This window comes from Lethenteron reissneri, chromosome 51 (assembly GCF_015708825.2).
Source record: "Lethenteron reissneri isolate LAM-NWPU_2019-01 chromosome 51, ASM1570882v1, whole genome shotgun sequence".
Classification (NCBI taxonomy): domain Eukaryota; kingdom Metazoa; phylum Chordata; class Hyperoartia; order Petromyzontiformes; family Petromyzontidae; genus Lethenteron; species Lethenteron reissneri.
In genome coordinates this window covers 7849772-7877290 of record NC_083829.1, presented here as the reverse complement: position 1 = coordinate 7877290, position 27519 = coordinate 7849772, and the positions used below count along the sequence as shown (strand labels likewise).

The window sequence follows — 27519 nt, the reverse complement described above, 5'->3', positions numbered from 1 at the left end:
TCACCCACCCTCACTCCACCCTCTCACTCACCCACTCACCCACCCTCACTCCACCCTCTCACTCACCCACACTCGCTCACCCGACTCACCTCTCGCTCGTCCCACAACCGCGGGACTTTGCCCACGATCGATTCTGCGCCTCCTCCAATCGCAGCTCGCCCCCGCCTCCCCACCCTCCACGATAAAAGGAATCCCCCGTGCAGCCACAGGCACCGAGGGACGTTCATCTCCGTGAGAGTTGGGGGGGTGGTGGTGGTGCCTCCTGGTCAACAAGCCGAGGTTCGTAGTCGGCCCTCTGGACACCGAATCCCCCTCGCCGCCGCCGCCGCCGCCGCCAGCGATGACGAGCTTGGCGGAGCTGTGCCAAGGCCTGCCCCTGGATCCGCTGCCCCCGCCACGCGGCCGTGACCCCAACTGCCCCCACGCTCCCGTGAGGACCCCCGGCCTCTCCCCTGCCCAGGAAAAGGTAGCACCCCCCCCCCTCTCTCTCTCTCTACATTCAGCCCCCCACCCCCCCTCTCTCTCTCCATTCAGCCCCCCACCCCCCCTCTCTCTCTACATTCAGCCCCCCACCCCCCCCACCAGCACGCAGTGGCTGTCACCTCCCCCTCCTTACCTTGACACGTGCACCACATACACCACATACACCACACACACCTCACGCACCACACACGCACCACACACGCACCACACACCTCACACGCACCACACACACCTCACACGCACCACATACACCACGCACACCACATACACCATATACACCACACGCACCACATACACCACACGCGCACCACACACGCACCACAAACGCACCACATACACCACACGCACCACATACACCACACGCACCACATACACCACACGCGCACCACACACGCACCACAAACGCACCACATACACCACACGCACCACATACACCACACACACCACACACACCTCACATGCACCACACACGCACCACATACACCACACGCACCACATACACCACATACACCACATACACCACACGCACCACATACACCACGCACCACATACACCACACAGCAACCACACACGCACCACATACACCACATACACCACACGCACCACATACACCACATACACCACACGCACCACATACACCGCGCACCACATACACCACACGCGCGCCACACACGCACCACACACACCTCACACGCGCACCACATACACCACGCGCACCACACGAGGTGTCCGCGTGTCTGCACCTCAGCGTCAACTTCCAACCCTCACGTCACGCGATCTCCGTCACGCTGCTGTTGAGACATAGAAGTAACAAGGACGTCACGATGATCAAGGGATTATAACCTGTAAATGAAATAGGTCTGTGTCACCGCGCCCTTACAAATTGCACACGAATTGATGCAATGAATACCACGTCGCGGGCTGCTTTTCGCTTGCAAGTTTCAGATTTACTGAAATACACCCGTCCTTGGACGGGCAATAGGCTAGTAAGTCAACACGCAGACAATACTTAGATATATATATGTCTCTCCGCGTATAAAGGGCAGTCGCTGGATTCGAACCGCAAACCTCACCAAGGCCGGGCCACGTCACCGCCCCACGGCTGAAGGAGGAGACCGTGAAGACTGCAGCTCCTCCGGCTCTCGGTGGCCAGGTGACCACGTGGCCAGGTGATCACGTGGTCACGTGGCCAGGTGGTCACGTGGCCAGGTGGTCACGTGGTCATGTGGTCACGTGGCCAGGTGGCCATGTGGTCAGGTGACCAGGTGACCAGGTGGTCATGTGACCAGGTGAACAGGTGACCAGGTGGTCATGTGACCAGGTGACCAGGTGGTCATGTGACCAGGTGACCAGGTGGTCACGTGACCATGTGACCAGGTGGTCATGTGACCAGGTGGTCACGTGACCACGTGGTCAGGTGGTCACGTGGCCAGGTGGTCACGTGGCCAGGTGACCAGGTTGTCATGTGGTCAGGTGGCCATGTGACCAGGTGGTCAGGTGGCCATGTGACCAGGTGGTCATGTGGTCAGGTGGCCATGTGACCAGGTGACCAGGTGGTCATGTGACCAGGTGGTCATGTGACCAGGTGGCCAGGTGGTCAGGTGGCCATGTGACCAGGTGACTATGTGACCAGGTGACCAGGTGTTATCATCGGTCGTGAGCGGGAGTGTGTCTGTGTGCGTCCTCTTGCCCTTCACCACCCTGCGCAGGTCGCCCTGCGCAATGCGCTGCGTTACTTCCCGGCTTCGCTGCACGAGCTGCTGGCCCCGGAGTTCCTGCAGGAGCTGCGGGCGTACGGACACATCTACATGTACCGCCTGTGCCCCACGCTCGAGATGAGGTGGGTGCCCCACAGCCCGCACCGCCGCATGAACCCGGCGCCGCTCCCTCGAGGCGCGCCAGACCTTGAGGCACCGTGGGGCAATCTTACTTTGGAGCTTTCGTGACTGCAGGAATTACTCTTTGGTTCTTTCGGTAAAGTGACGTATAAAGATAAAATAATAAATTAAATACTAGCATACGACGTTTCGATTGCAACACAAGCAATCGTCATCAGGTATAAATGAAATAGAAACACAAATCTAGTATACTTAGAAATGGAATGTAATACAAGAGAGAGTCGGATAACATAACAGTCAACACCCTACCTGGTTGATTACGTTCTTCCTGAGAATGCTAAATTTGAGAGAGAGATAAAACACAGAACCAGAAACATATAGACAGACATATAAGCACAGATATCACAGAGATACATAGAGAGAGAACAAACATCGGCACACAGAGAAAGCCACGTCTCTGTGTCGAGGCCTTAAATATAGAGAGGGGGCGGGGGCGGAGAGAGAGGGAGGGGTTAGAGAAAATTAGCATGTCAATGAAAACTAGGATACAGGGAGAGAGACACACTAAATTAAATAACCTAGCAAAATATCGAAATGTAATGTAATGCAACACAGAGAGTCGGTCAACACACTGTGGGGCGCCACGGCTTGGAGGACGGGTGAGGGTGAACCCACGTTTCACCCCACCTGCCGATCGACTCAGCTGCGGTGAACCCATTAGACCGATGCTGAGAGAATAGGAGCTGGCAGGGGACCTGAGAAACCCGCACCCGTTGCTTAGACTGCCGCGCCGGGAGATGGAATCGAACCTACGACCTTTCGTTTCAAGTCCGGTGTGGTTGCTGCTGCTGCTGCTGACCGTTACTGTGGCAGCAGCTCCTCGGAGACGATTCCGAAATGGTCTTTACCCGAAACGTCGGACAATAGCGAGACATTTAATATTCATATATGTTTCCTCTTCGAGCCCCAGTGTTGTTTTTATTTCGATTTAAAGCTTTCGTGACTGCAGGGATTCATCTTCTTGGTTCTTTCGGTAAAGTCACGTAGAAGGGAAATAATTAAATAATACAAATAATACAAATAAAACATAATAAAATAAAATAATATTTTATTATGTTTTATTTTTATTATTTTATCACTTCCCTTCTACGTGACTTTACCGAAAGAACCAAGAAGATGAATCCCAGTGTTGTTGTTGACACGGGGCGTGTTGGGTTGTTGTTGTTCGTGTCCCACTGCCCATGCTGGAGCAGTAGCAGCAGTACCAGGAGCATCAACCATCGTTACGCAAACTCCGCTCAATCTCGCAGCAGCAGCGGCGGCGGCTTTTTGCTGCTGGCCATCGAACAAAGACGGCGGTCACCGCATCGCGCGACGCTTTCAGATGCGCTGCTGCTTCTGCTGCGGCCGTCTGGAACGCTCTTGCTTCCAGAAATAATGAGGAAGCCACTGGCGCTTTTCACTTTTAAATCATCCAGATTGAAAACGCATTTCTCTCAGACTGCTTTTCGTGTTCAGTATGCTGTTCTTCCCCCGCACCTCCGCTTATCACGGCTGGCTACGTACGGTGCGAAAATAGATTCAACATGCGTTGTACAGGTAAGCTGTGTAAATTACCGGAGCTCTGCTCACTCCAGCGGTAGCGACGTCTGCTGCGGCCACGGACTCTGTGAGGGCGTGGAGGCGATCCTCTTTGTGCCGCTCACGGCTCGGCTCTCTCTCTCTCTGTGTTTTTCCTTTCCACAGGGCGTACCCGATCCACGCGTACCCGTGCCAGTGTGTCCACGCGGCTGCCATCATGCACATGATCATGAACAACCTGGACCCGCGGGTGGCGCAGGTGGGAAACTGGGCCAATCCGCGGCAGCTGCTGCTGCTGCAGCAGCACCAATTAAACACACTCACGCACAAAGACAAAGACCCCCCCCCCCGTGTAGCCTTAACAGACTGTAGGGGCAAGTGCTGTTAGCGAGCAGCACCTATGAAGGCTGGCACGGCACACGAGGGCGTTGTGTTGTGGCCAAAACCACGCACTTTGTCTGCCCCCAGTGGCGATGTTTACACACCGCGCCAGGTACTCATTTAAGGCTGAGTCGACCTCGGAGAGACTCAGAACACACACACACATACTAGTGAGCACACATACACACACACCCACACACACACACACACCCACACACATACATACACACATACACACACATACACACATATTGCATACGAATGTCATCTCCCCGATTGGGCGATGAAAGGGGAGCAGGTAAGAGGCTCGCGTGCTGGGAGAGAGGTGGTGATGATGATGATGGTGGTGATGATGATGATGGTGGTGATGATGATGATGATGGTGGTGATGATGGTGGTGATGATAGCGGTGGTGGTGATGGTGGTGATGATGATGGTGGTGATGGTGATGATAGTGGTGGTGGTGATGGTGGTGATGATGATGGTGGTGATGGTGATGATAGTGGTGGTGATGGTGGTGATGATGATGGTGGTGGTGATGATGATGGTGGTGATGATGATGAGTGGGGGTGTGGGCACGTGTTAAGTCAGCGTGGAGCACGAGGCGAGTACTAATTGATGAGGGTTGCCAGATGATTGGTTAATTGGAAGGTGGAGGTCTGGGGGAGGATGGGGTATTTTAGGAGAGAGGGGAGACACCGGTTTGTGGCGCCCCAGCGGGTTGGGAAGCAGCCCTTAGCCACTAAAGATTTTCGACCCATACAGGGAGTGGGGTGGGTAATAAGTATAACCCGTAAAAACAAAGTTTTTCACTATAAATCCTTTATATGCGTGGCGGCTAGAGTCCTCTCGTCCTCTGGCTTGAGATGGCTGCCACATATGGGTCAGATGATTGTCTGCCAGTATTAAGCAATTGGTAATTAAATATTTAATTTGTTTTCCCTAAACAGTGTAAAATTTTTTTTAAAAAATTTCACGAACATTAATTGTCTCGCACAACGAGTCTGTGCGCAAAATGTCAGCTCGATTGGATCACGGGAAGTGGGTTAAAAAACGACCGAAAGATTTGCACGGTCGTAAGCAAGCAAGCAAGCACGCAAGCACGCAAGCAAGCAGGCGAAATTAATATAAAGGATTTAAAAAGAGGAGTCCGTGGGAGCCGTGGGAAGCCGTGAGTTCCTCGTGGGGAGCTAACGGGAGCGGCGCTCGAGGCGTTGTGGTGGTGGCCGGCTTCGCCAACGTTGTTGAGGTCGGGGTCGACCCCACGGCGTCCCGAGCGGGTGCGGTGCCCTCCTCCCCCACCCACCCCCGCGGGCAAGGACCCAGCCGCCCCTGGGGCTTCGCACCGCGTGCGTTGGCACCGGTCGCTGTCCACACGCGGCCCGTGACGGTGCTCGTGGCCACGTTGGTGACCACGGCTTTCTGGCGAATGGGGGGGGAGACATTTTTGTTGGCAGTAGCAAAATGATGGGTGGTGGTGGGGGGGATAAGAATTGGCTGTTTGACCCTTTACGGTGCTAAAACAGGAGGCGTAAGTATATAAATGTGTCGTTAAACCTGTCACTTATGATTGCAAGTTGTTGCGAGTCGGTGACTGCTTTAGTGTTAAAATATGGTGCTGTATTTTTAGGATAGTGTGTTTATAATATCATTTTATGTAGATATTCACATTTATTTAATATTTTTCTTCTGCAGTTTTTATTGAAAATGCAATATTTGATATCTCGAAAACCTCATGTGATAGACAAAAACTGATGCCAGATTTGGAATCGGCACCCCAAAATTACCTTAAAACCGTTGGAATACCTTATGCCAGAAAAAAGTGTGATGACCAGTGTAATGATGCCTGCATCGCCTTTGACACGGGTTGGCCCACACGAGAGAGAGATGGTGACCTCCCTTAGTGGCCGTGTCTCAAACCGACCAGTGTTGGGGCCCAGAGCACAACGCCAAAAAGAGAACCCTCGCCAAGGACGATGCGACTAACGCAGCGATCATTTGGGCTGAGCAGTCGTAGATTGTCTACTTGGCGTTTGAACGTCTGAACTCTGTTTTGGTTTTTACTTCCAGAGGGTAAAGCCGATATTTGTTGACACGTGGCTTGTTTGTAATAATTTAAACGGGAAGGTTTTAACCCCTGTTTGGCACTAAAACACGAGTTGCGTGAAGATGTTTCAACAACCAAAATGGGTATCTGTTGCAAGGAATCGAATCTGCATTGACCACGTGTGCTTGTGGTGAACATGCAAACAAACGTTCTCCGATAGTTGATGGCATTGTCGTTGAAAGTGACCGGCCTACACCAGAGACAGCCGATGTCCGAGTCTCAGCAGTGTCAGACCAGAGAACGACGCCAAAAGGCGAACGGAAAGATGTCGCGTTGTATGTTGTAGGCCAGCTGTGAGTGCTGCTGCTGCTACGCACAATTCAATAGTTATAACTCGCACAAAGCCAAAGGGGGTCCCCCCGTGTGTAGCCTAGAACAAGCACTGTTGGGGTAAGTGCTGCGGGCGAACATCGGTGTGGCCAAGACCACGCCCGGCCGCCTTTGTCTCCCCAATGCCCCCATGTCTCGCGCACCGCACCCAGGCACACGTGTAAGGCGTGATGACCGCTTCACTCTGAGTGGACATCAACAAATTCGATGTTGACATTCGCAGATTAGGCCACTGCTGGTGGCCAGGTGGCCAGGTGGTCATGTGACCAGGTAGCCAGGTGGTCATGTGGCCAGGTGGTCACGTGACCAGGTGGCCAGGTGGTCATGTGGTCAGGTGACCAGGTGGTCATGTGACCAGGTGACCAGGTGGTCATGTGACCAGGTGACCAGGTGGCGATCGAACTCCGAATTTGCGAAATTCGAAAAACGCCGCCGCAAATGACTCCGTTGTGATCGCGCGCACGCATCAGCGGTCACCGCACCCGCACTGGCAGTGAACCTCATCCCTCTTCCCGAGTGAGGGCTGCGTGCCGTTGTTTCGCGTCCTCAGCCGGTCACAAACTCAACCTGCAACTCGCGCGTGCGTGCAGTTTCCACAGGAGCTAGTGACTTACGGAGGGAATGGGCAAGTGTTCAGCAACTGGGCCCAAGTGAGAAACCGTCTTGTGTCCTCTACCGCTCTCTCTCACACACACCCACACACGTGTACCCTGTACCCCTCACACACTCACACACGTGTACCCTGTACCCTCTTTCACACACACCCACACACGTGTACCCTCTACCCCTCACACACCCACACACGTGTAACCTGTACCCTTCACACACCCACACACGTGTACCCTCCACCCCTCACACACCCACACACGTGTACCCTCCACCCCTCACACACCCACACACGTGTACCCTCCACCCTTCACACACCCACACACGTGTACCCTCCACTCCTCACACACCCACACACGTGTACCCTCCACTCCTCACACACCCACACACGTGTACCCTCCACCCCTCACACACCCACACACGTGTACCCTGTACCCCTCTCACACACCCACACACCTGTACCCTCCACCCCTCTCTCTCACACACCCGCACACGTGTACCCTGTACCCCTCTCACACACCCACACACGTGTACCCTGTACCCCTCTCACACACCCACACACGTGTACCCTGTACCCCACACACACCCACACACGTGTACCCTGTACCCTCTCTCACACCCACACACGTGTACCCTGTACCCCTGTCACACCCACACACGTGTACCCTGTCCCCTAACACATCCACACACGTGTACCCTGTACCCCTCACCCACACACGTGTACCCTGTACCCCTCACACACTCACACACGTGTACCCTGTACCACTCTCTCTCTCTCACACACCCACACACACCCACACACGTGTACCCTGTCCCCTCACACACCCACACACGTGTACCCTCCACCTCTCACACACCCACACACGTGTACCCTGTACCACTCTCACACACCCACACACACGTGTACCCAGTATCACTCTCATACACCCACGCGTGTCCCCACGCAAACAACTCAACTGGGGTTGAAGGGGTTTTTCTCGGTAAATGAACATCACAAGAATAATTAACTAATCGAGGACATTGCCGCTTGCGCGTGCGTGTCCCTGGGGAGCAGTAGCGTCGTGGCGAGAGCAATGCGCTCACGGCAAACAACAGTGGCGATTACTTGAACTGGTCGTGGGCATCCCCTAGGTCTGCTCGGCCTCAAACGAGTACCCGGTGCGACAGTGTAAGCATCGCCGCTCGGGAGACAAAGGCGGCCGGGCGTGGCGCTGGCCACCCACCCACCCTCTCGCTAACAGCGCTTGCCCCAAGCAGTGTAGCCCACACGATGGGAGAGGATGGGGGGGGGGGGTTATCGTTGTCTCCGTGACCCTCGCTGCGCGTGGTGGTGGTGGCTGCGGTGCAGTTCTGGGTGGTGATGCAGCTGCTGGCCGAGATGACGGAGGAGCAGACCCTGGTCGTCTACAGCGGCCACCCCATGGGGCTGTTCCCCAGCACGAGACACGGGCCCCGACTCGTCATCACCAATGGCATGGTGAGGCGCGCGGGGGGGGGGTGCGCGCGGGGGGGGGGGTGCGCGCGCGGGGGGGGTGCGCGCGGGGGGGGGGTGCGCGCGCGGGGGGGGTGCGCGCGGGGGGGGGGTGCGCGCGGGGGGGGGGGGCGCGGGGGGGGGGGGGTGCGCGCGGGGGGGGGGGGGTGCGCGCGCGGGGGGGGTGCGCGCGGGGGGGGTGCGCGCGGGGGGGGGGGGCGCGCGGGGGGAGGGGCGCGCGGGGGGGGGGCTCACGTGTGGGGGGGGGGGCGACACTAAACGGACCTCATCCAGTATTCATGGCCGAGCTGAAATATCTGTCCCCGGTGTGAGAGCCGTCGTGCACCTGCCCCCCGCGACGCATCGATGATTGGGTGCAGCCGAAACGTCTCTGGGACCCTTTAAATCAAACGCAGTGTCTCGTCAGCGGAGTTCCCACTGGCTTCAATCAACGCCGCCGATGATGATGATGATGAAGTCCCAGACGTGATAGGAAATGGGCGCTTAAAGGGGAACATCGATCAGAAGGGGGTCCCACGTCCCTGACACCCCCACGCCGTCTCCTGCAGCACCCTGCCGCCACGTTCTCTCTCCACCCCACCCTCTCTCATCCTCCCGTGTCTCCATCATTTACCGCGCCCTTACACCCAGACAAGGGTTCAGTCCTGTTGACTCCATTTACCTATCAGGGCTGTAAACGATGTCTGTGTTGGCCGCCCTAATCGTTCCTCTAAGCCGCGCAATGAACACAAGACAATGGGTGTCGGTGCGGTTCTACCCGTGCACTGGGACTCTTCCAGTCTACCACGTGGCGCCGCCTGCCATCGTCTTGAATACCCTAGCCCCCCCCCCTCGCCCCAACAATAAAATGTAGTGAGCAAAGACAAAGACCCCCACCCCCCCGTATAGCCTGAACAGACTGTAGGAGCAGTGATAGCTCAACGAAGTGGCTTATCGCCACGTTGGACATTGATAGCAGCCAAATACTCTCAAACGCGTGTTGATTCTAAATGCGGAGGGAAAAACCGGAGGACCCGTAGAAAAATCCACGCGACCACGGAGAGAGAGACACGCAAACTCCTAATATAGAGCGAGCGTCAGGGTCGGGGTGGAACCCACGAACTCCCGTATACCAGGCGAGGTAGTTAACATCGCACCACGTTCGCTTTAGCTCCGAAACAGAGTGAAGATGGCAAGGGCGTGCAAGGGCTGAGCAATGAGTGGCCATAACAGAGCGCAACACACGGGGTTCACAATTGCTGGCGCAGTGACGCGTTAGAACAGAGTCTGTTCCATTGCGCGCACACCACTACGCTACCGCAACCCCTCTCACAATTACCGGTCCTGGGCCTCTCCTACGTCCACTCAGCCTCAAATGAGTACCTGGGTGCGGCCGGGCGTGGGGCTGGCCCCACCCACCCCTTCGTGTGCCGTTCCGGCCTTGATAGGCGCTGCTCGCTACTGTTTGCACATAGTCACTTTAAGATGTTTTCTTGTTCATGTTTTTTTGTTTGTTGCGGTTGCACCCGATTCAAGAGCCGAATGGTTCACAGGGCTATACCTCATCAATGAAACTTGAAACAGCACTCGCCCCAAAACTCTGTTGAGGCTATACGAGGGGGGGGGGGGATCTGTGTCTGTGTCTGCGTGCCGTGCGTGTGTCCCCAGGTGATCCCCAACTACTCCTCCCGGGAGGAGTACGAGAAGCTGTTCGCCCTCGGGGTTACCATGTGAGTGACCCCCCCCACCCACGCACACCACTCCCCCCACCCCCCCGTGGCATATTTGTAGCTGGGCGACTGTCAACGCCACCACCACTTGTGCCTTGTCATCAATTAGCATGCCATAATTAGTCACGGTCACGTCATTATGATGACTCCTGTTCACCGAGGAGAGCCTCGCCGAGTCTCTCTTTCAAGGAGGGTCCTGCCAAGTCTTCGCAGTAGGCGATGCTGCTGTCGCTGCTGTGAGATCATCGCGATCGAGTAATGGTGCAGGGAGTTGTTCAGCGCTGCTGGGATGTGTTTGGCCAACAGTAGTTCCACTGTGTTTGTGGGGTTTCGCTATGGGAGGGAGGAAACCGGAGTAAGCCAGACCAGGGGGGAGAACATCTAGACGCCACACGCAGCTGAGAGCCACACGAGGGGCAGTCCTCTTGGTGGCGGATCGAATCCCAGGCACCGCCTGCGCTGTAAGCCGCCACCGTCACCGCTGCCCTCCAGCAGAGGTCCACCGCTGCTGCCGTGAGCGCTCGCACTGCGGTGTCTGCTGCTGCTGCTGTTCGTTGTTGATGTTGTGGTGGTGGTGGTGATGTTCTGGTGGTGGTGGTGTCCGCGCCAGGTACGGGCAGATGACGGCCGGCAGCTACTGCTACATCGGCCCGCAGGGGATCGTGCACGGCACCCTGGTACCACGAGCACGCCACGCACGCCACGCACGGCACGCACGGCACGCACGGCACGCACGCCACGCACGGCACGCACGGCACGCACGGCACGCACGCCACGCACGCCACGCACGCCACGCACGCCACGCACGCCACGCACGGCACCACGCCACGCACGCCACGCACGGCACCGCGCTCGCTCCGCTGCCGCCGTTGAGTAACCGTGCCGCTGCCGTGGCCACAGCTGACGGTGCTGAACGCCGGGCGGCGCTACCTGGGGTTGGAGGACCTGCGGGGCCGCGTGTTCGTCACCTCGGGGCTGGGCGGCATGAGCGGTGCGCAGGCCAAGGCCGCGGTGATCGCCGGGTGCATCGGGGTCATCGCGGAGGTGAGCTCGCCCCACCGCCCCCTCAGCCTCACCTGGCTCGCCCGCCACGCTCGCCCGCCACGCTCGCCCGCCCGTCACGCTCGTGGGGAGCGGTGGCGCAGCGGTCGGTGCACTGCACTACAAACCCGGCGACCCGAGTTCGATTCCAGCTCACGACCGACAACACCGGCGAATGTTTGAACCGGTCCTGGGCCACCTCTAGGTCGACTCAACCTCAAATGAGTACCCGGCGCGATGAGACAAAGGGCGGCCGGGGCTGGCGTTGGTCACCCCCGGCCTTCATAGGTGCTCGCTAACAGCACTTGCCCCAGCAGTCTGTTAAGGCTACGCGGGGGATCTTTGTCTTTGTGCATCTCAGGTGGATGAGGTGGCCCTGAGGAAGCGGTTCGAGCAGGGCTGGCTCATGGAGGTCTCCACCAACTTGGACCACTGCATCGCGCGCATCCGGTGAGCGCGCCTGAGTGCGTGGGGAGCGGTGGTGCAGCGGTTAGCGTGCCGCGCTACGAACCTGGGGGACCAGAGTTGGATTCCCGCTCATAGCCAATAGCAGTGGGGAATGTGTGAACCGGTCCTGGGCGGCCCCTAGGTCGACTAGGCCTTAAATGAGTACCTTGGGGCGGTGTGTAAACGTCGCCACTGGGGAGACAAAGGTGGTCGGGCGTGGTGCTGGCCACACACTGCCTCGTGTGCCGTGCCGGCCTTCGAAGGTGCTACTCAAGTTCAAGTTCATGTATTAGGTATAGCCCTGTGAGCCATTCGGCTCTTGAATCGGGTGCAACCGCAACAAACAAAAAACAAAAACATGAACAAAAAACATCTTATAGTGAATATGTGACCAAGTGCAAACAGAAAATCCAAGAAAAGACAGCAAAATATTGTAGAAAAAAATCACCGTACACCAACGCTGTGTGCAAAAATCCCACTTGCCCCAACAGTCTGTTAAAGACTACATGGGGGGTCTTTGTCTTTGTCTGTGCGTGTTTAGTGATGCACGTGCCAAGAAGGTTCCCCTCAGTCTCGGTTACCATGGAAACATCGTGGACTTGTGGTGAGTTGAAAAGTTTATTCTGCTGAATATCACTCTCATTTAAAGCTTTCGCGACTGCAGGGATTCATATTCTTGGTTCTTTCGGTAAAGTCGCGTAGAAGGGAAATAATAACATTAATATATAATATAAAACAATACAAATTATTGTGTTGCAGTCGAAACGTCGCGAAAATTTTTTATTGTTTTACATTAATATTATTTTATTATTTCCCTTCTACGTGACTTTACCGAAAGAACCAAGAAAATGAATCCCTGCAGTCACGAAAGCTTTCAATCGAAAAAGATAGGCGTATCCGTTTCGCATTTGAACATATTAACTCTTTGGTTCTTTCGGTAAAGTCACGTAGGTAGACAAAATAATAGCTCACGACGTTTCGATCGCAACGCAAGCAACCGTCTTCAGGTGAAGTATGGATTCCTGCAGTCACGAAAGCTTCAAATCAACGCTTGGTGCAGTGGCACGGTGCGGTGTGGGGTGGGACGATGCGGGGCGGTGCGGGGTGGCGCGTTGTGGTGGTGTGAGGGCGCGGTGCGGGGTGGCACGTCGTGAGATGTGCTCTCGGTCCAGGGAGCGGCTGGTGCAGGAAGCGGAGCAGAGCGGGGAGCTGCTGGCGGACCTCGGCTCGGACCAGACCTCGTGCCACAACCCGTACGGGGGCGGCTACTGCCCCGTGCAGCTGGCGCACGGCGAGGCGCTGGGCCTCCTGCAGGCCCAGCCCACGCGCTTCCGCGCACTCGTGCAGGAGAGGTGCGCGCCGCACCATCGCCACACACTCCGTACGGCACAACCACGCTCACCGCACTGCACCATCTCCACACACACCATACGGCACAACCACGCTCACCACACCGCACCATCGCCACACACTCCGTATGGCACAACCACACTCACCGCACCATTGACACACACACTGTACGGCACAACCACGCTCAACGCACCGCACCATCGCCACACACACCGTACGGCACAACCACGTTCACCGCACCATCGCCACACACACCGTACGGCACAACCACACTCACCGCACCGCACCATCGCCACACACACCGTACGGCACAACCACGCTCACCGCACCATCGCCACACACACCGTACGGCACAACCACGCTCACCGCACCATCGCCACACACACACCGTATGGCACAACCACGCTAACCATACCGCACCATCGCCGCACACACCGTACGGCACAACCACGCTCACCGCACCGCACCGCCACCACCACACGGCGCCACTGCACACGGAGTTGGATTCCCACTCACAAAACAACTTCAGTGACGAATATCTGAACCGGTCCCGGGCCTCCCCGACGCAAACTTAATTGGGTACCCGGTGCGACGTGTAAACGGTAGAACTGGGGCACCAAAAGGCGTTGGTGCTGGCCACCCATGCCCTCGTGTGCCGTGCCAGCCTTCGTAGGTGCTCACTAACAGCACCGGCTGTTAAGGCTACACCCGGGGATCTTTGTCTGTGTGCGTTTGCAGCCTGCGGAGACACGTGGCGGCCATCAACGCCCTGACAGAGCGAGGCCTCTTCTTCTGGGACTACGGAAACGCCTTCCTCCTGGAGGCTAAACGCGCAGGTAATGCCCCTCCCCTCCCCAATGCTCCCTCCCTCCTACTCCTTCCCCGCCCTCCCTCCAACTCTCTAGGCCAACATGGGCCGGCATTGGCTGGTGGTGTCCATGCCGAGCGTGCGACGTGGTGCGTGTCTTCTCTAGGAGCCGACGTGGAGAAGGCCGGATCCGGTGACCAGAGCGAGTTCCGGTACCCGTCATACGTGCAGCACATCATGGGGTGAGGCCGCCCCTCCCGGCCGCGGGTCCGGTCGGTACACAGCAGCGCACAGAGTCCTCCTCTTGCTCTGGGGTGGCCTCCTGCCTGCCACTGGGGGCCACACACCCAGGCACGCCTCCTCTCTGTCGGCACTCGGCCCCATCCCACACCGCGCAGGTTACCGCGATAACGTCCTCACGGTAACCGACACAATGCCGGAACCAGATCCCCCGGCGCAAATCCATCGCAGACGCCAGGTACCGGACTTGGTGGCAACGCTGCTGTGGCCGTTCCGCCGTGACCCGGTCAGCCTAGGCCGCGCCGGCGATGACTCGGCTCGTGGTGGCACCAGCGCAACAATCGCCCTCCAATCCGTGCTCCCGTTTCCGCAGCTGCCTTTTACTCCGAACGCATTGGATTAGTTGGAGCCAAATTATACATTGCTGGTGTCTGTCCGCTGTTTTTAAATTCCCTCTGTGGCGCGCCGTTATTTTTGGCTCCGATTTCTTTTGCCAGTACGCCAGTTGCCGTCGGTCTCCCGAATTGTTTTAACTGGAACACGACCCGCGCCTCCTCAGGGACATCTTCTCCATGGGCTTCGGGCCGTTCCGCTGGGTGTGCACGTCCGGAGACGCCCGCGACCTCCTCGCCACCGACGCCATCGCAGCTGCCGTACTCCAGGAGATCGTCACCGACCGCAGCCACCCAGGTGAGACACGGGGAGAAGGGAGAGGCGTGGCGGGGGGTTCACGGTTAGAACCCAGCTACCCTGCTTGTTGCTGCCGGTGTGGTCCCTGTTAAGCGCCGCTTCTCGTTGGACATTAAACGACGGCGTGAGCCGGACAGTGCTCGCCGGCGTCGCGGTCAAAAATTTGCCAAATCCTTAAACGGTTGCCCCGCCGGTGACTCAATCGGGTTCACACGCGGCAGCGACCACCGCCGCTCTCCTGGCAGACTGGCGCCCGCTTGCAGGCCGGCGCCGAGGCACCAACACGGGGAACAGCTGCCACCGCGGGCCGCCCCCTCTAACGTCCGAGATGCGACGCGAGGCGCTCGGCGTTTCCGAGTTATTTCGACGAGCCCCATGTGCACGAGAATCTTGCCACTCCTGCCCGTGCTGTCCGAGCGCCAGAGGTCGCAACCGGGTACCCGATACCCGTACCCTACCCGATACCCGGCTACCCGTACCCGGCTGGGTACGGGTACGGGTACCCGTTTGCGACCCTGGTGCGGCCGGGAACGGGTACGGGTGGGCCGTGAGTCACTGGTGAGTCACCGTTTGTCACTCATTTCCCAACGTCTTGTCTCTTCTCACAATTCAAGTTCCTAGAATCAACCCACCCGCGCCTGCAACATGGCTTCATCCCAGAGGTCGCAATCGGGTACCCGATACCCGTACCCGGCCGGGTACGGGTAAGGAATCAAAACCCGTTTGCGACCTCTGCCGAGCGCACGGACGCGGCGCCGGTCGCGCCGGCACCGCTCTGCAGTGACCTCCTCTGTCTTTGTCTCCACGACCCTCGCAGTCCCCGAGTCCGTCCGGCAGCAGTACCTCGACAACATCCGCTGGATCAAGGAAGCGCACAAGCACAACCTGGTGAGCCGGCGTGGGTGCGGCGGCGGCGTTCGCTGATCGTTGCCGAGGTTCGCGGTTCAAGTCCGGCGGCCGCCCTGGTTAATCCTTGCGCTGGTGGGCAGCGTATGAAGCAACCGTGATAATAGTGCTGCTGGGCACCGTCTGCTTCACTCGCGGTGGCCGTTACAGATCCCGTGACGCCATTCGGAAAGAGTTGGCCATCGTGCGCCCCGCGTCACGGTCCGAATTTGAAAATAGATCGCTCCGCAAACGACTCGACTGGGTGTACAGGCGGGCGGCAGCCGTCGCCCCCCTCCTGCTGCTAAGGTGTGAGAGGACCCTCCTGGATTTGGCTCGGGGTTCTCGGCGAGGCTCTCCTGGGTTAGTGGAGCGCGGGGGTGGCGGTCCCACCCCCGTGGCCGCGGGGTTGGTGTCACCGGTGGACGCGGGGTTGCCGTCCGTGGCCGCAGGTCGTTGGCTCGCAGGCGCGGATCCTCTACTCCGACCAGGTTGGCCGCGCCGCCCTCGCCGACGCCTTCAACAGCGCGGTCGCCGACGGGAAACTCCGGGTGAGAATTCGCGCCGATCGACCGCAACCTACAAAACCGCTAACCGTGTCCGGAGCCCGACGACCAGGTTCCCAAAGTCCGGAGTCGGAGCGAACTGCGGGTTCACGCGACTTCATCCCAGCTCGAAGACAACGTTGTGTTGCTGCCGGCGACGCCAGCTCGCGGTGGTGAGCGTGCGTTGGCGAGCGCGGGGTGTAACGGTGACGACGCGGCGCTGCGTTCCGACTCCCGCAGGGCCCAGTGGTCATCAGCCGCGACCATCACGACGTGAGCGGCACCGACAGCCCCTTCCGCGAGACGTCCAACGTCTACGACGGCTCGGCCTTCTGCGCAGGCAAGGGGCTCGCGGCATCATCATCGCCTCTCGCTCGCGCTCGTAACACGCGCTGGTAACACGCGCTCATTCGCCAACTCGCTCAACGATATACCTACCTCTCCCCCCCCCCTCCCATCGACCTCTCACCCTCAGACATGGCCGTGCAGAACTTTGTGGGCGACGCTTTCCGCGGGGCCACGTGGGTGGCGCTGCACAACGGCGGCGGCGTCGGATGGTACGACGCCCGCCGCTCCGCTCCCCCTTCACTCGCTCCTCCTGCACCGCTGCCCCCCTGCACCCCCCCCCACCACTCACTCGCTCCGACTGCACCCCCCCACCCGCACTACTCCACCACTCCCACTCACTCGCTCCAACTGCACCGCTGTCCCCCTGCACCCCCCCCCCCGCTCCAACTGCACCATGGTTTCTCAGCACGGCCCAAAACGGCAAGCGGCCAGCAACAAACAGCACCGTCAAAGATATTTATCGATGACGAGTACCTAAACCGGTGCGGTGTGAAGATACCAGCACTTGGGGAGACAACGGAGGGCAGGCGTGGTGCTGGCCACACCACTCCCCCGTGCGTCCCATTGGCCTTCACAGACGGCGTGCGCTAAATGTCAGTGCTGGGTGGGACGTGCGAACAGGAGGGGCGGCCACCGGAGGACTGGTCTCCGTGAGCCCGGCGGCCAAGGGGAAGAGAATAGCCGAGGGGGGCACGTGGTGCGAGATGCTGTCAGGGCAGCAGGGGGCCGATGGGGCTCTTTACGAGTCCACGAGGCTCGGAGCAGATGGTGAGACTGTCCCTCGTGCAGGTCTTTGGAGGGCATCGCGCATCTCCTGCGCGGCATCTCCGAGATCCAACGGAGGGGGAGAACGCGTCGCGATGACCTCTTGATGACTTCTTGATTGATCCGAACATCAGTTGCCCCCAACAGTCTGCTAAGGGCCATGCGGGGGTGGTTTTTGTCCTTGCAGGGGTGAGGTCATCAACGGTGGCTTTGGGCTGGTGCTGGACGGGTCGAGCGACGCGGCCCAGCGCGCTGCCCGCATGCTGCACTGGGACGTGATGAACGGGGTCAGTGCTGTGACCTCCCACAGCTCCAGACACACCACCGCCACCTGCTGCGTCGGTGCGATGGGTTGGTGTCGGTGTGATGTCACGATGACGTGTCAGTGCGATGGGTTGGTGTGACGTCGCCATGACGTGTCAGTGCGATGGGTTGGTGTGACGTCGCCATGACGTGTCAGTGCGATGGGTTGGTGTGACGTCGCCATGACGTGTCAGTGCGATGGGTTGGTGTGACGTCGCCATGACGTGTCAGTGCGATGGGTTGGTGTGACGTCGCCATGACGTGTCAGTGCGATGGGTTGGTGTGACGTCACCATGACGTGTCAGCGCGTGTTTGTGCGACGCTTGTGCGACGTTTGTGCGGTCCCTGCAGGTGGCTCGCCGGTGCTGGGCAGGGAACGACACGGCTCGCGACACCGTCACACGGGAGGCAGCGCGGCACGCGGACCTGCGCGTCATACTTCCCCACCACCCAGCAGACTCAACGCTCCTGGACAGGGTCACTGGCAGTGGCTGCGGCAGCAACACCTTCTAGCACCCGCAGCAACACCACCACTCTCGCAGCAGCAGCAACAACACCACCACCACTCTAGCAGCAGCACCAACAGCAACAGCAACACGACCACCCTCTAGCAGCACCACCACCACTCTAGCAGCAGCAGCTCCGATTACTGCCGCACGGCGAGAATGGTCCCGAGTGTCGCCGTGGGTTACTCGTGGAATTTAACTCGGCAACTCTTCACCTACAATGTGTCTCCGCACACAAATTAACATTTTTTTTTTTACAAATCCCATCAGCCACATGGCCTCCTTGGGAGCACATTCTTCTCAACAGCATTGGTTTCATACGAGCAACGCTGCGGCCGGTTTTGACTGTCAGCGTCTCATCACCAGTCGGGCTTGCTCGAACCCAACACTGATGAACTGCCAGATTTTATTTTTCGATTTAAAGCGTTTGTGACTGCAGGGATTCATCTTCTTGGTTCTTTCGGTAAAGTCACGTAGAATTGAAATAATAAAAATATTTTATTATTTTTTCTTTTTATCATTTCATAACAAAAATAAAATGTTATTGTGTTTATTTTAATTATTTTATTATTTCAATTCTACGTGACTTTACCGAAAGAACCAAGAAGATGAACTGCCAGATGTTAATTGGCAAGGGTCCTCTCTGTTTTATACACGTGCTGGTTCAATGCAACACTTGGTGCTGCGCAGATCAATCCGTGGGGGTGGCTGTGGAGTCAAGCAGAGAACGAGCAGCCCCCCCCCCCCCTTGCTTGTGCTGAACTAATGCTGCTGAAAAAAACTCACTCCCAGGTGGGCTGCACAGCTTCTGCCATTCCCCTAAAGCCCAGGTTGAATAGCTGTGCGCTGCAGAACTGATCAACACAGAACCCTCACACATCCCACACACGAGATTCGCGCACGTGTCCTGCTTGCTGGAAGAACGCCGTCTAAGAAGTGTGGACTCATCGCCTTCTGTAGGGGATGGCCAAACGGCCCTGTGGCACACCTTTAAAGGCTCTGGTAATTATTGCCCACAGGAGACAGACCAGGTAAATACATTCAATAAAATGCAGATTCAGAAATAAGTTAAAAGTAAAGTTCTGATTCAGATGACGTTTTAATTCCAAGTATCTGTACACAACAAATAAAAGCATACGTTTGAAGGTGGAGTGTCACTGCTTCCCCCTCCATAGTCACCAGCAGGTCTCCCCCCCCCCCCCCCCAACTGCTGCCTGTGTGTCGCTGTGGCCCAGAGGTCGCAATCAGGTACTCGATACCTGTACCCTACCCGATACCCGGCTACCCGTACCCGGTCGGGTATCGGGTAGGGTACGGGTAGGGTACGGGTACCCGTTTGCGACCCTGGTGCGGCCGGGTACGGGTAAGGAATCAAAACCCGTTTGCGACCTCTGCTGTGGCCTCAGCATCACCGTCACCCCAGTCACTTTCAGCCCTCCCCCCCCCACCAATGTTGCCACTGCCCCCCCCCCCCCCCCACCAATGTTGTCACTGTCACTGCCCCCCTCCCCATCACTGTCACCCGCGCATCACTCCAGCATTGCGGTGCCATCTGTCATGGGCGCCAGCTGCATCATCTCCACGTCCCTCGAGGCCGAATGCTGGAGCTCGCGCCGCACCTCGCCCGTCACGGCGGGGTGGCCGTGCACCTTGATGAGCTCCAGCAGCGCCTCCTTCTGCTCGGAGGAGAGGTCCTCCTTGTAGCGCTGTGTCAGCACCAACAGAGCCTGGTGCCACAGCACGGGCAGCGTGCGCCGGTCGGCGCGGAAGCGCAGGAAGTGACACACGAGGGCGTCCAGCACGCGGTACGGCAGCGCGTACTTCTTGTCGAGGAACAGGCGCAGGAAGACGCTGTTGGCGCCGCTGTACTCCATCTCGGCGATCTTCAGCAGTGCGGCGCTGCACACGCGCAAAGACGATGGCACAGATTCGGCGAGCGGCCTACAGAAAAGCTGGTGGGGCAGGTCGCTGTTAGAGGGCACCTAGGAATGCTGGCACGGCGCACGAGTACTATATTCTGATTTCCTCCCACGGGTATACAACATCTCAATACAGCACCACAGAGCTGGAGAGGTTGTCTCCCTTCCCGCGCTCTTAATAATAATTTAAACGTATAAAGAGCCACTATGAGACCTCCTTTACCAGTGGCAAAATATAGTAGTAGGTTTTTACCCTTTAAACTGGCACAAAACTGACACCTTTATACAAGGCATCATGTTTGCAATAACCACAACACAAATGCAAACAAAAAGAAACAACTCTGATAATGATAGTGCATATCATTATCGATTTAAAGCTTTCGTGACTGCAGGGATTCATCTTCTTGGTTCTTTCGGTAAAGTCACGTAAAAGGGAAGTAATAAAATAATAAAAATAAAACATAATAAAATATTTTATTATTTTATTGTTTTATTTTTATTATTATAACCAAGAAGACATATCATTATCATCATCAGAGTTGTTTCTTTTTGTTTGAATTTTGACTGCTTGTGGTGGTTATTTCAAACATGGGACCAGTTTAAAGGGTAAAAACCTTTCTGGTTCCCCGCGCCTCGGTGTGGAAATCAACCGAGCTACAAACATTACAGCGGTGGCTGGCTTGAGACGCAGTTTGCATGACCGCCGTTTAGAGTCGTCAATAGTTATGGGGTAGTCTGCTGAGGTGGTGATGAGGGTGAGGGTGGGCACCTGGAGTGCAGCACGGGGATGGAGGACTTGGAGAGGATGCTGCCGACGATGATGGCCTCTCTGAGGGTGCAGGTGCCCGACTCGCACAGAGGGAGCAGAATCCCTGCGCCCGGCAGCGACGAGAGAGAGAGAGAGAGGAGCGGACAAGTCAAGCACCGCGCTTGCGCCACGCCGGCTCGCCGCGTGCGTTGTTGCCACCGCACCACCCGGGTGCCGTGTGCAAGCGCCTCACCTTTGAACCAGGCCCCAGGCTTGAACAGGGCCTTCTTGAGCGCCATGTAGAGGTGGAAGTTGAGGCGCTTGTATTCGGCGATGTCATCGCGTACGCGCGGCAGCAGCACGAGGTTGAAGAAGCGCTGCGCCATCCGCTCCTTCAAGTTCGACGTGAAGATCCTGCAGCACAGACCCCCACACTCCGTCACAACAAACACCTGCACAAGGCAGCCCACACCTCCACCGGACTCCGTCCTTCAGAGCTGTTCCCTCCCTGCTAAAGCGAGCACTGTGTCAATGGTGCTCATTCTATATTTGAAGCTTTCGTGACTGCAAGTATTCATATTCTTAGGTTATGGTAAGGTGCGGCTTGAGACTACGGCTAGTCTACATAACAAAGGACTGGGCATTACCATAATAAAGGCTCAGTCTTTTGTTAAGTAGACTAGCCGTAGTCTCAAGCCGCACCTTACCATAATAATATAAAGTGGGCCGTTCCTGGCCAATCCCCCCCCCCTCAACCAGTATATATACGGGGTAGTATCTCTTGGAATCTCTCATTTACTTGATACGGCAAGCGTGCTGTGACGGTTCCACCTGAAGACGGAAGCTTGTGTTGCCTCCGAAACGTCGTGATTTTTATTTTTATTTTACTTTTATTAATTTTAATGGTGCTCATCTCGTGTTCGTTTAGAGCCTTGAGCCACTGGGGGAAATACCACATTCTTATGGCAGGGGCAAGTCGATTTATAAAATAACCATTGTTAACTTCGCAACGAGATAAAAAAAGTAACCACATTACAGAAGAACTTGAAAACTATTTAGGTTAAACAGATTTTACCGTTACAAAAGTTGGCTCGACCAAATTCCTTTTAAAACCGTTCAGTCACATTAAGTTACTTCCGTTTTGTTGTACACACCATGCGCTTCAGAAGCCAACATCTTATAGCGTTTACCCAATGGCTCCCAAGCTTGGTAGCCTCTCCCAGGTGGATCCAAGCCTTGGTAGCCTCTCCTAAACGGATCCCAGCCCTCGTAGTCTCTACCAGGTGGCTCCCAGCCCTCGTAGTCTCTACCCAGTGACTCCCAGCCCTGGTAGTCTCTATCAGGTGGCTCCCAGCCCTCATCGTCCCTACCCAGTGACTCCCAGCCCTGGTAGTCTCTACCAGGTGGCTCCCAGCCCTGGTAGTCTCTACCAGGTGGCTCCCAGCCCTGGTAGTCTCTACCCAGTAGCTCCCAGCCCTGGTAGTCTCTACCCAGTAGCTCCCAGCCCTGGTAGTCTCTACCCAGTGACTCCCAGCCCTGGTAGTCTCTACTCAGTAGCTCCCAGCCCAGGTAGTCTCTACCCAGTGACTCCCAGCCCTGGTAGTCTCTACCCAGTAGCTTCCAGCCCTGGTAGTCTCTACCCAGTGACTCCCAGCCCTGGTAGTCTCTACCCAGTAGCTTCCAGCCCTGGTAGTCCCTACCTGGTGGCCTGGTAGACTGCCGCTGCCGACCAACTCTCGGGCTCCGTGACGTACAGAATCTGCTCCCAGTTTGAGAGCGCCGGGATGATTTTGAAGGCCTTGGGAAGCTTCCCACTTCTGTATTTTGTTAAGATCTGCAAAGGCAAATTTGGAAACAAAACTACTGTCACAAACGTGGCAAGCTGCACCGACGTGTTACCGTCGCGCACTTGAGAGCGGGCGTGCAGAGGAGCGCGGCGCCAGTTCCCGTGACCCCTCTTCTCTCACGTCCCATTGACCCTGTCGGCTCCAGTCTCATTCCCTCTTTTGGCCTAAACATCCGCGTCTAGTTTGGACATTTCGTAAATGATTGATTCTTCAACATGCGATTCGATGCAGGTATTCCCATCGAAATGATGTCAATCGATGAACTGTTCAATTCCATCTTCTTACCGCTGCCAAATACTCGCACATGGCATACAAGTGCGTCCTGATGACCCGTTGTCACGGTTGCAATAGGTCATCAGGATGCACAGGCTTTCATCTTCTTGGTTCTTTCGGTAAAGTCACGTAGAAGGGAAATAATAAAATAAAACATAACAAAATAATTCTCACGTTTCGGCCACAACGCAAGCAGCCGTCCTCAGGTGAAGAACAGGTCTGTCGGGGAGACAGCGTCTGAATGAGAGATCTGTAAAGGCAAATTCAGATGCTGTCTCCCCGACAGACCTGGTCTTCACCTGAGGACGGCTACTTGCGTTGTGGCCGAAACGTCGTGAGAATTATTTTATTATGTTTTATTTATTTTATTTTATTATTTCCCTTCTACGTGACTTTACCGAAAGAACCAAGAAGATGAATCCCTGCAGTCACGAAAGCTTTAAATCGAAAGATGCACAGGCTGGCTGGCGACCTCGGCCGCTCCTCTCCCGCCGTCTCTCTAACCTCGCGCACGCCTTTGTAGACTTCGAGCACGCGCGGGTCCAGCGCCGGCATGGGTCGCCCCGTGGCCTCCGACAGCGCCGACGCCACCTCCGTCTGCTTCTCAGTGATCTTCTCCATGATGATGTCCGCCAGCGTCTGCCTGCCCGGACGCATGGATGGACACGCGCGTTAACATGTACGTGCGTTAACATGTACGTGCGTTAACATGTGCGCGCGCACACAAACGTGCCTACACACAAACACATGGCACACAAAGACCCTCCACATAGCATTAACAGACTGTTGGGGAAAGTACTGTTAGCGAGCACTCGTGAACATCAGCACCGCACACAAGGGGGTGAGTGGCCAGCACCACACAAGGCTGCCTTTATCTCACCAGTTGCAATGTTTCAACACTGCACCAGGTACTCATTTGAGGCCAAGTCGACCTAGGGGAGGCCCAGGACTGGTTTCAGATAATCGTCACTGGTGTTGGCCAAGAAAGGGAATCGAACTCGGGTCGCCGGGTTCATAGCGCTGCCGCTGCCCACATGCGCAGTGCTTGCGTGCGCACACATTCCCACACAAATCCAGAGATACACACACACACACGAACATATCCACACTTATAAACTACGGCCTCATCACACGGCAACTCATATTTTTAGAATTTCTCGATCTTAATTCGCTTGCGTTACGTTAAATTCGAATTCGTGGAAATGTTTCATCTATGCATTTCACGGTATTCAATGTTTACTAGATTCCTACACTCTCCACGCTGGGGCTTTGTGTACTGGTAAGTGCTGTACTGTTTTTTTATTTTGCAACTTATGGAGTATTATTATATAAAATGTTCTATTTCCCATTAAATATGCGCGATAAAAATGTTTGCTGCATTAAGTGTGATTTTTTTATTACAGTAAAACCTTGGATTGCGAGTAACTTGGTCTGCGAGTGTTTTGCAAGACGAGCAAAATTTTAAAATAAATATTAATTTGATAAACGAGCGAGGTCTTGCAATACGAGTAGCACGTGTGTACGCTTTGTCTGCCGAGCGTCACGTGATCACAACTGATATACGAGTGCTTTGGATTACAAACACGATTCCGGAACGAATTATGCTCGCAATCCAAGGTTTACTGTATTATTTTTTCTTCAGGCCATATTTATTTCCTCCGAAGGAACGCATCTCCGATTCTATGATTTAAGTCAATGGGACAAGGGATAGACATACGACGGAATTTCGCTCTGCGGCCAACTTTTTAGGAACATAACAGTTCTGTATGTCGAGAGATGCCCGTAGAGCGGTCTATCAATGCACACACACACACACCGACCTTTGGCGCATGTTCCCCGCACCTCCAATCCCCCCGCACCTCCGATTAGGACGGTCGGCTCCGCACAGTGCGCGAAATAAGTTCAACATACATACATACGGGCACACAAACGTCTAATGGCTTGCGCACAAACCCAGAGATGCGCCACGTGCAATAGACAGGGCGCCCCACGTACACACGCACGAACCACAGCGCGGCACCGTCCACCCAACACCGCCGTGTGGCCTCCACAGGGCCTCTGGTCCTTACCTGGCTGGCGGGTTCTTGTTCATGAACATCTCGATGGCGCGCTCATCTTCGGCGTCCACCTCCACGCACTCGTACGGGTGCCCGCCCGTGCCGCGCGCGAGGGCCGCGCTCTGGGACAACGAGGGCCACTCCTCGTCCGCCTCCTCCTCCTGCTCCTCGTCGTCCGACGATCCAGAGCCCCCATCCCGCACGGCCGCACCTGCAACACCAACGGGGGGGGGGAAGGGGAAACGTGCAGCCTGAGGCCCAGGGCTCTCGCCACGAGTGGTCGTGCACAGCGGCCCGCGCCTGCACTCATCCTGACTCTTACGTTAAGAGCAGGGCCCATAGATTGCACACACAGGACCAACGGGGTAGACACACACAGGACCTACGGGGTACACACACAGGGACCTACGGGGTAGACACACACAGGACCTACGGGGTACACACAGTGTACTCCATGGATGGAGTACACTGGATGGAGTACACTCACAATCCCCAGAGTTGACACACGCGTGTGTCAGTCGGGTGGACATGGGTGGAGGAATCATCGAGCCACGGTCACGTGAACTGCAGCCGCAGTTAGCGATAGTCGAGTTACAAGGCGCTGAGCGAGCGAGGGGCTGCTGTGAATCCTCCGCGAGTGCATCGATGGGGAGGGACCTTCTTGGCGTTGTTCTCGGATGTTTGCACAGCGTTTGGTGTCCGGTGCTTTTTTCTGGAAGACTTTGAAGTTTTTTCTGGATTTTTATGTTTGCGCAAAGTCACATTAAGATGTTTTTTTGTTTCATGTTTTTTGTTTGTTGCGGTTGCACCCGATTCAAGAGCCGAATGGCTCACAGGGCTGTGCCTAATGAATGAAACTGAAAAACTCTGGTCCGACACTGGTGAGACGAGGCCACGGAGAAGGCTGTCGCCTCTGGTGTAGAGGCCAATCCGTGTCAAAGGCAATGCCATGCGCTATCAGAGCGCGTCTGTGAGCGCGTCTTGCCGCACGTAATGTGTGTGGACGATGCAGTACTCGATCTACAGCTGTACAAGCATTTAGTGCTTGAACATGTTATAATAACACCCGTGTCCTTGCCAGAAAGGGTCACACACATTATTATTACTTGTAACAATCAAGCGAGTGCCTGGCTCACGACTCGCCCCCGACTGTGCACCCACCGAGCCGCGTGATCTTGGCGGCGGAGCGGCGTCCCACGCGCGCTCCCTCCGGCCCCGTCTCCCCCTCCTCCCCCTGCTGCTCCTCTTCCTCCTCCTCCTCCTGCTGCTGCTCCCTCGCCTGCTGCAGGATCTTGGCCGTCAGCGCGTCGTCGACGAACGCGTCCTCGGGCCTCGCTCGCTCGGGCCGCGGGGCCCGCGGGGCTCGGGGCGCCGAGCGGCTCATCGCGATCTGGTCGGCCAGGCCCAGAGTTCGGCCCGTGTCACGGGCGCGCTTCTCCTTGGGCATGGCTCACGCGTGGAGGGAGGCCGCTGCTTGCTGCTGATGCTGCAGAGTATAGGGGTGCTGCTGCTGATATCGGCGATGCCGATGGTGCTGGCGAGTGCTGATGGCTGCTGCTGCTGCTGCTGCGAGTAACGCGCTAAACCCGCACGGCACTCACAGGCGAGTGTGAGTGCGCTCGGGAGCCGTGTCTATACCGCGCGGAGTAATCAAGGGCAGCACTCGGCAGAGAAGCTTCGAGGCGTAATCTGTGGCTCTCACCCCCCCGCCCGCCGCCCGCTACTCCGGGAGTCGCAGGCGAGACTCGAAGGCCGCGTGTCGCCTGGCGGCTCTCCCCGACACGTGGTGCTCGCGGTGCTCGCCTCGTCGCCGCCACTTCCGGGAGGGGACGTCACTTCCGGAAGAGCGAGAACTTCTGGTGGGAGGGGGTTGGGTGGGGGAGGGGGTTGGGGGGGAGGGGGTTGGGTGGGGGAGGGGGTTGAGTGGGGGAGGGGGTTGGGGGGGAGGGGGTTGGGTGGGGGAGGGGGTTGGGTGGGGGAGGGGGTTGGTGGGGGAGGGGGTTGGGTGGGGGAGGGGGTTGGGTGGGGGAGGGGGTTAGGGGGGAGGGGGTTGGGTGGGGGAGGGGGTTGGTGGGGAGGGGGTTGGGGGGGAGGGGGTTGGGTGGGGGAGGGGTTTGAGTGGGGGAGGGGGTTGGGTGGGGGAGGGGGTTGGGTGGGGGAGGGGGTTGGTGGGGGAGGGGGTTGGGGGGGAGGGGGTTGGGTGGGGGAGGGGGTTGGGTG

General features: G+C 56.9%; 2 protein-coding genes across 2 annotated transcripts; one reads left to right on the top strand and one right to left on the bottom strand.

Moving 5' to 3' along the window:
* The first annotated feature begins 224 nt into the window (after window positions 1-224).
* UROC1 (urocanate hydratase 1) lies at window positions 225-19600 on the top strand. Its single transcript, XM_061572849.1, has 20 exons — window positions 225-466; window positions 2193-2323; window positions 4068-4161; window positions 7311-7370; window positions 8675-8803; window positions 10466-10527; window positions 11138-11204; window positions 11428-11571; window positions 11930-12018; window positions 12557-12619; window positions 13188-13367; window positions 14104-14201; window positions 14340-14415; window positions 14973-15103; window positions 15921-15991; window positions 16441-16539; window positions 16774-16873; window positions 17009-17090; window positions 17834-17933; window positions 18301-19600. The coding sequence occupies exons 1-20, from the start codon at window positions 341-343 to the stop codon at window positions 18460-18462; spliced, it is 2064 nt and encodes a 687-aa protein (XP_061428833.1). The 5' UTR covers window positions 225-340; the 3' UTR covers window positions 18463-19600.
* A 345-nt stretch (window positions 19601-19945) lies between these two features.
* BYSL (bystin like) lies at window positions 19946-27131 on the bottom strand. The gene is made up of 7 exons (XM_061572845.1): window positions 26461-27131; window positions 25312-25510; window positions 23747-23885; window positions 22823-22956; window positions 21376-21536; window positions 21144-21246; window positions 19946-20354 (listed from the first exon to the last, which is right to left on the bottom strand). The coding sequence occupies exons 1-7, from the start codon at window positions 26744-26746 to the stop codon at window positions 19985-19987; spliced, it is 1392 nt and encodes a 463-aa protein (XP_061428829.1). The 5' UTR covers window positions 26747-27131; the 3' UTR covers window positions 19946-19984.
* Window positions 27132-27519: the final 388 nt, after the last annotated feature.

Excerpts from the sequence above, each read along its gene's own strand:
- UROC1 (XM_061572849.1), top strand. The coding sequence starts at position 341 with ATGACGAGCTTGGCGGAGCTGTGCCAAGGCCTGCCCCTGGATCCGCTG. Across the intron at positions 4,162-7,310 it reads TGGACCCGCGGGTGGCGCAG|TTTCCACAGGAGCTAGTGAC; the intron begins GTGGGAAACTGG and ends GCGTGCGTGCAG. Across the intron at positions 12,019-12,556 it reads CACTGCATCGCGCGCATCCG|TGATGCACGTGCCAAGAAGG; the intron begins GTGAGCGCGCCT and ends GTGCGTGTTTAG.
- BYSL (XM_061572845.1), bottom strand. The coding sequence starts at position 26,746 with ATGCCCAAGGAGAAGCGCGCCCGTGACACGGGCCGAACTCTGGGCCTG. Across the intron at positions 23,886-25,311 it reads AACAAGAACCCGCCAGCCAG|GCAGACGCTGGCGGACATCA; the intron begins GTAAGGACCAGA and ends GCGTCCGGGCAG. Across the intron at positions 21,247-21,375 it reads GCCTGGGGCCTGGTTCAAAG|GGATTCTGCTCCCTCTGTGC; the intron begins GTGAGGCGCTTG and ends TGCCGGGCGCAG.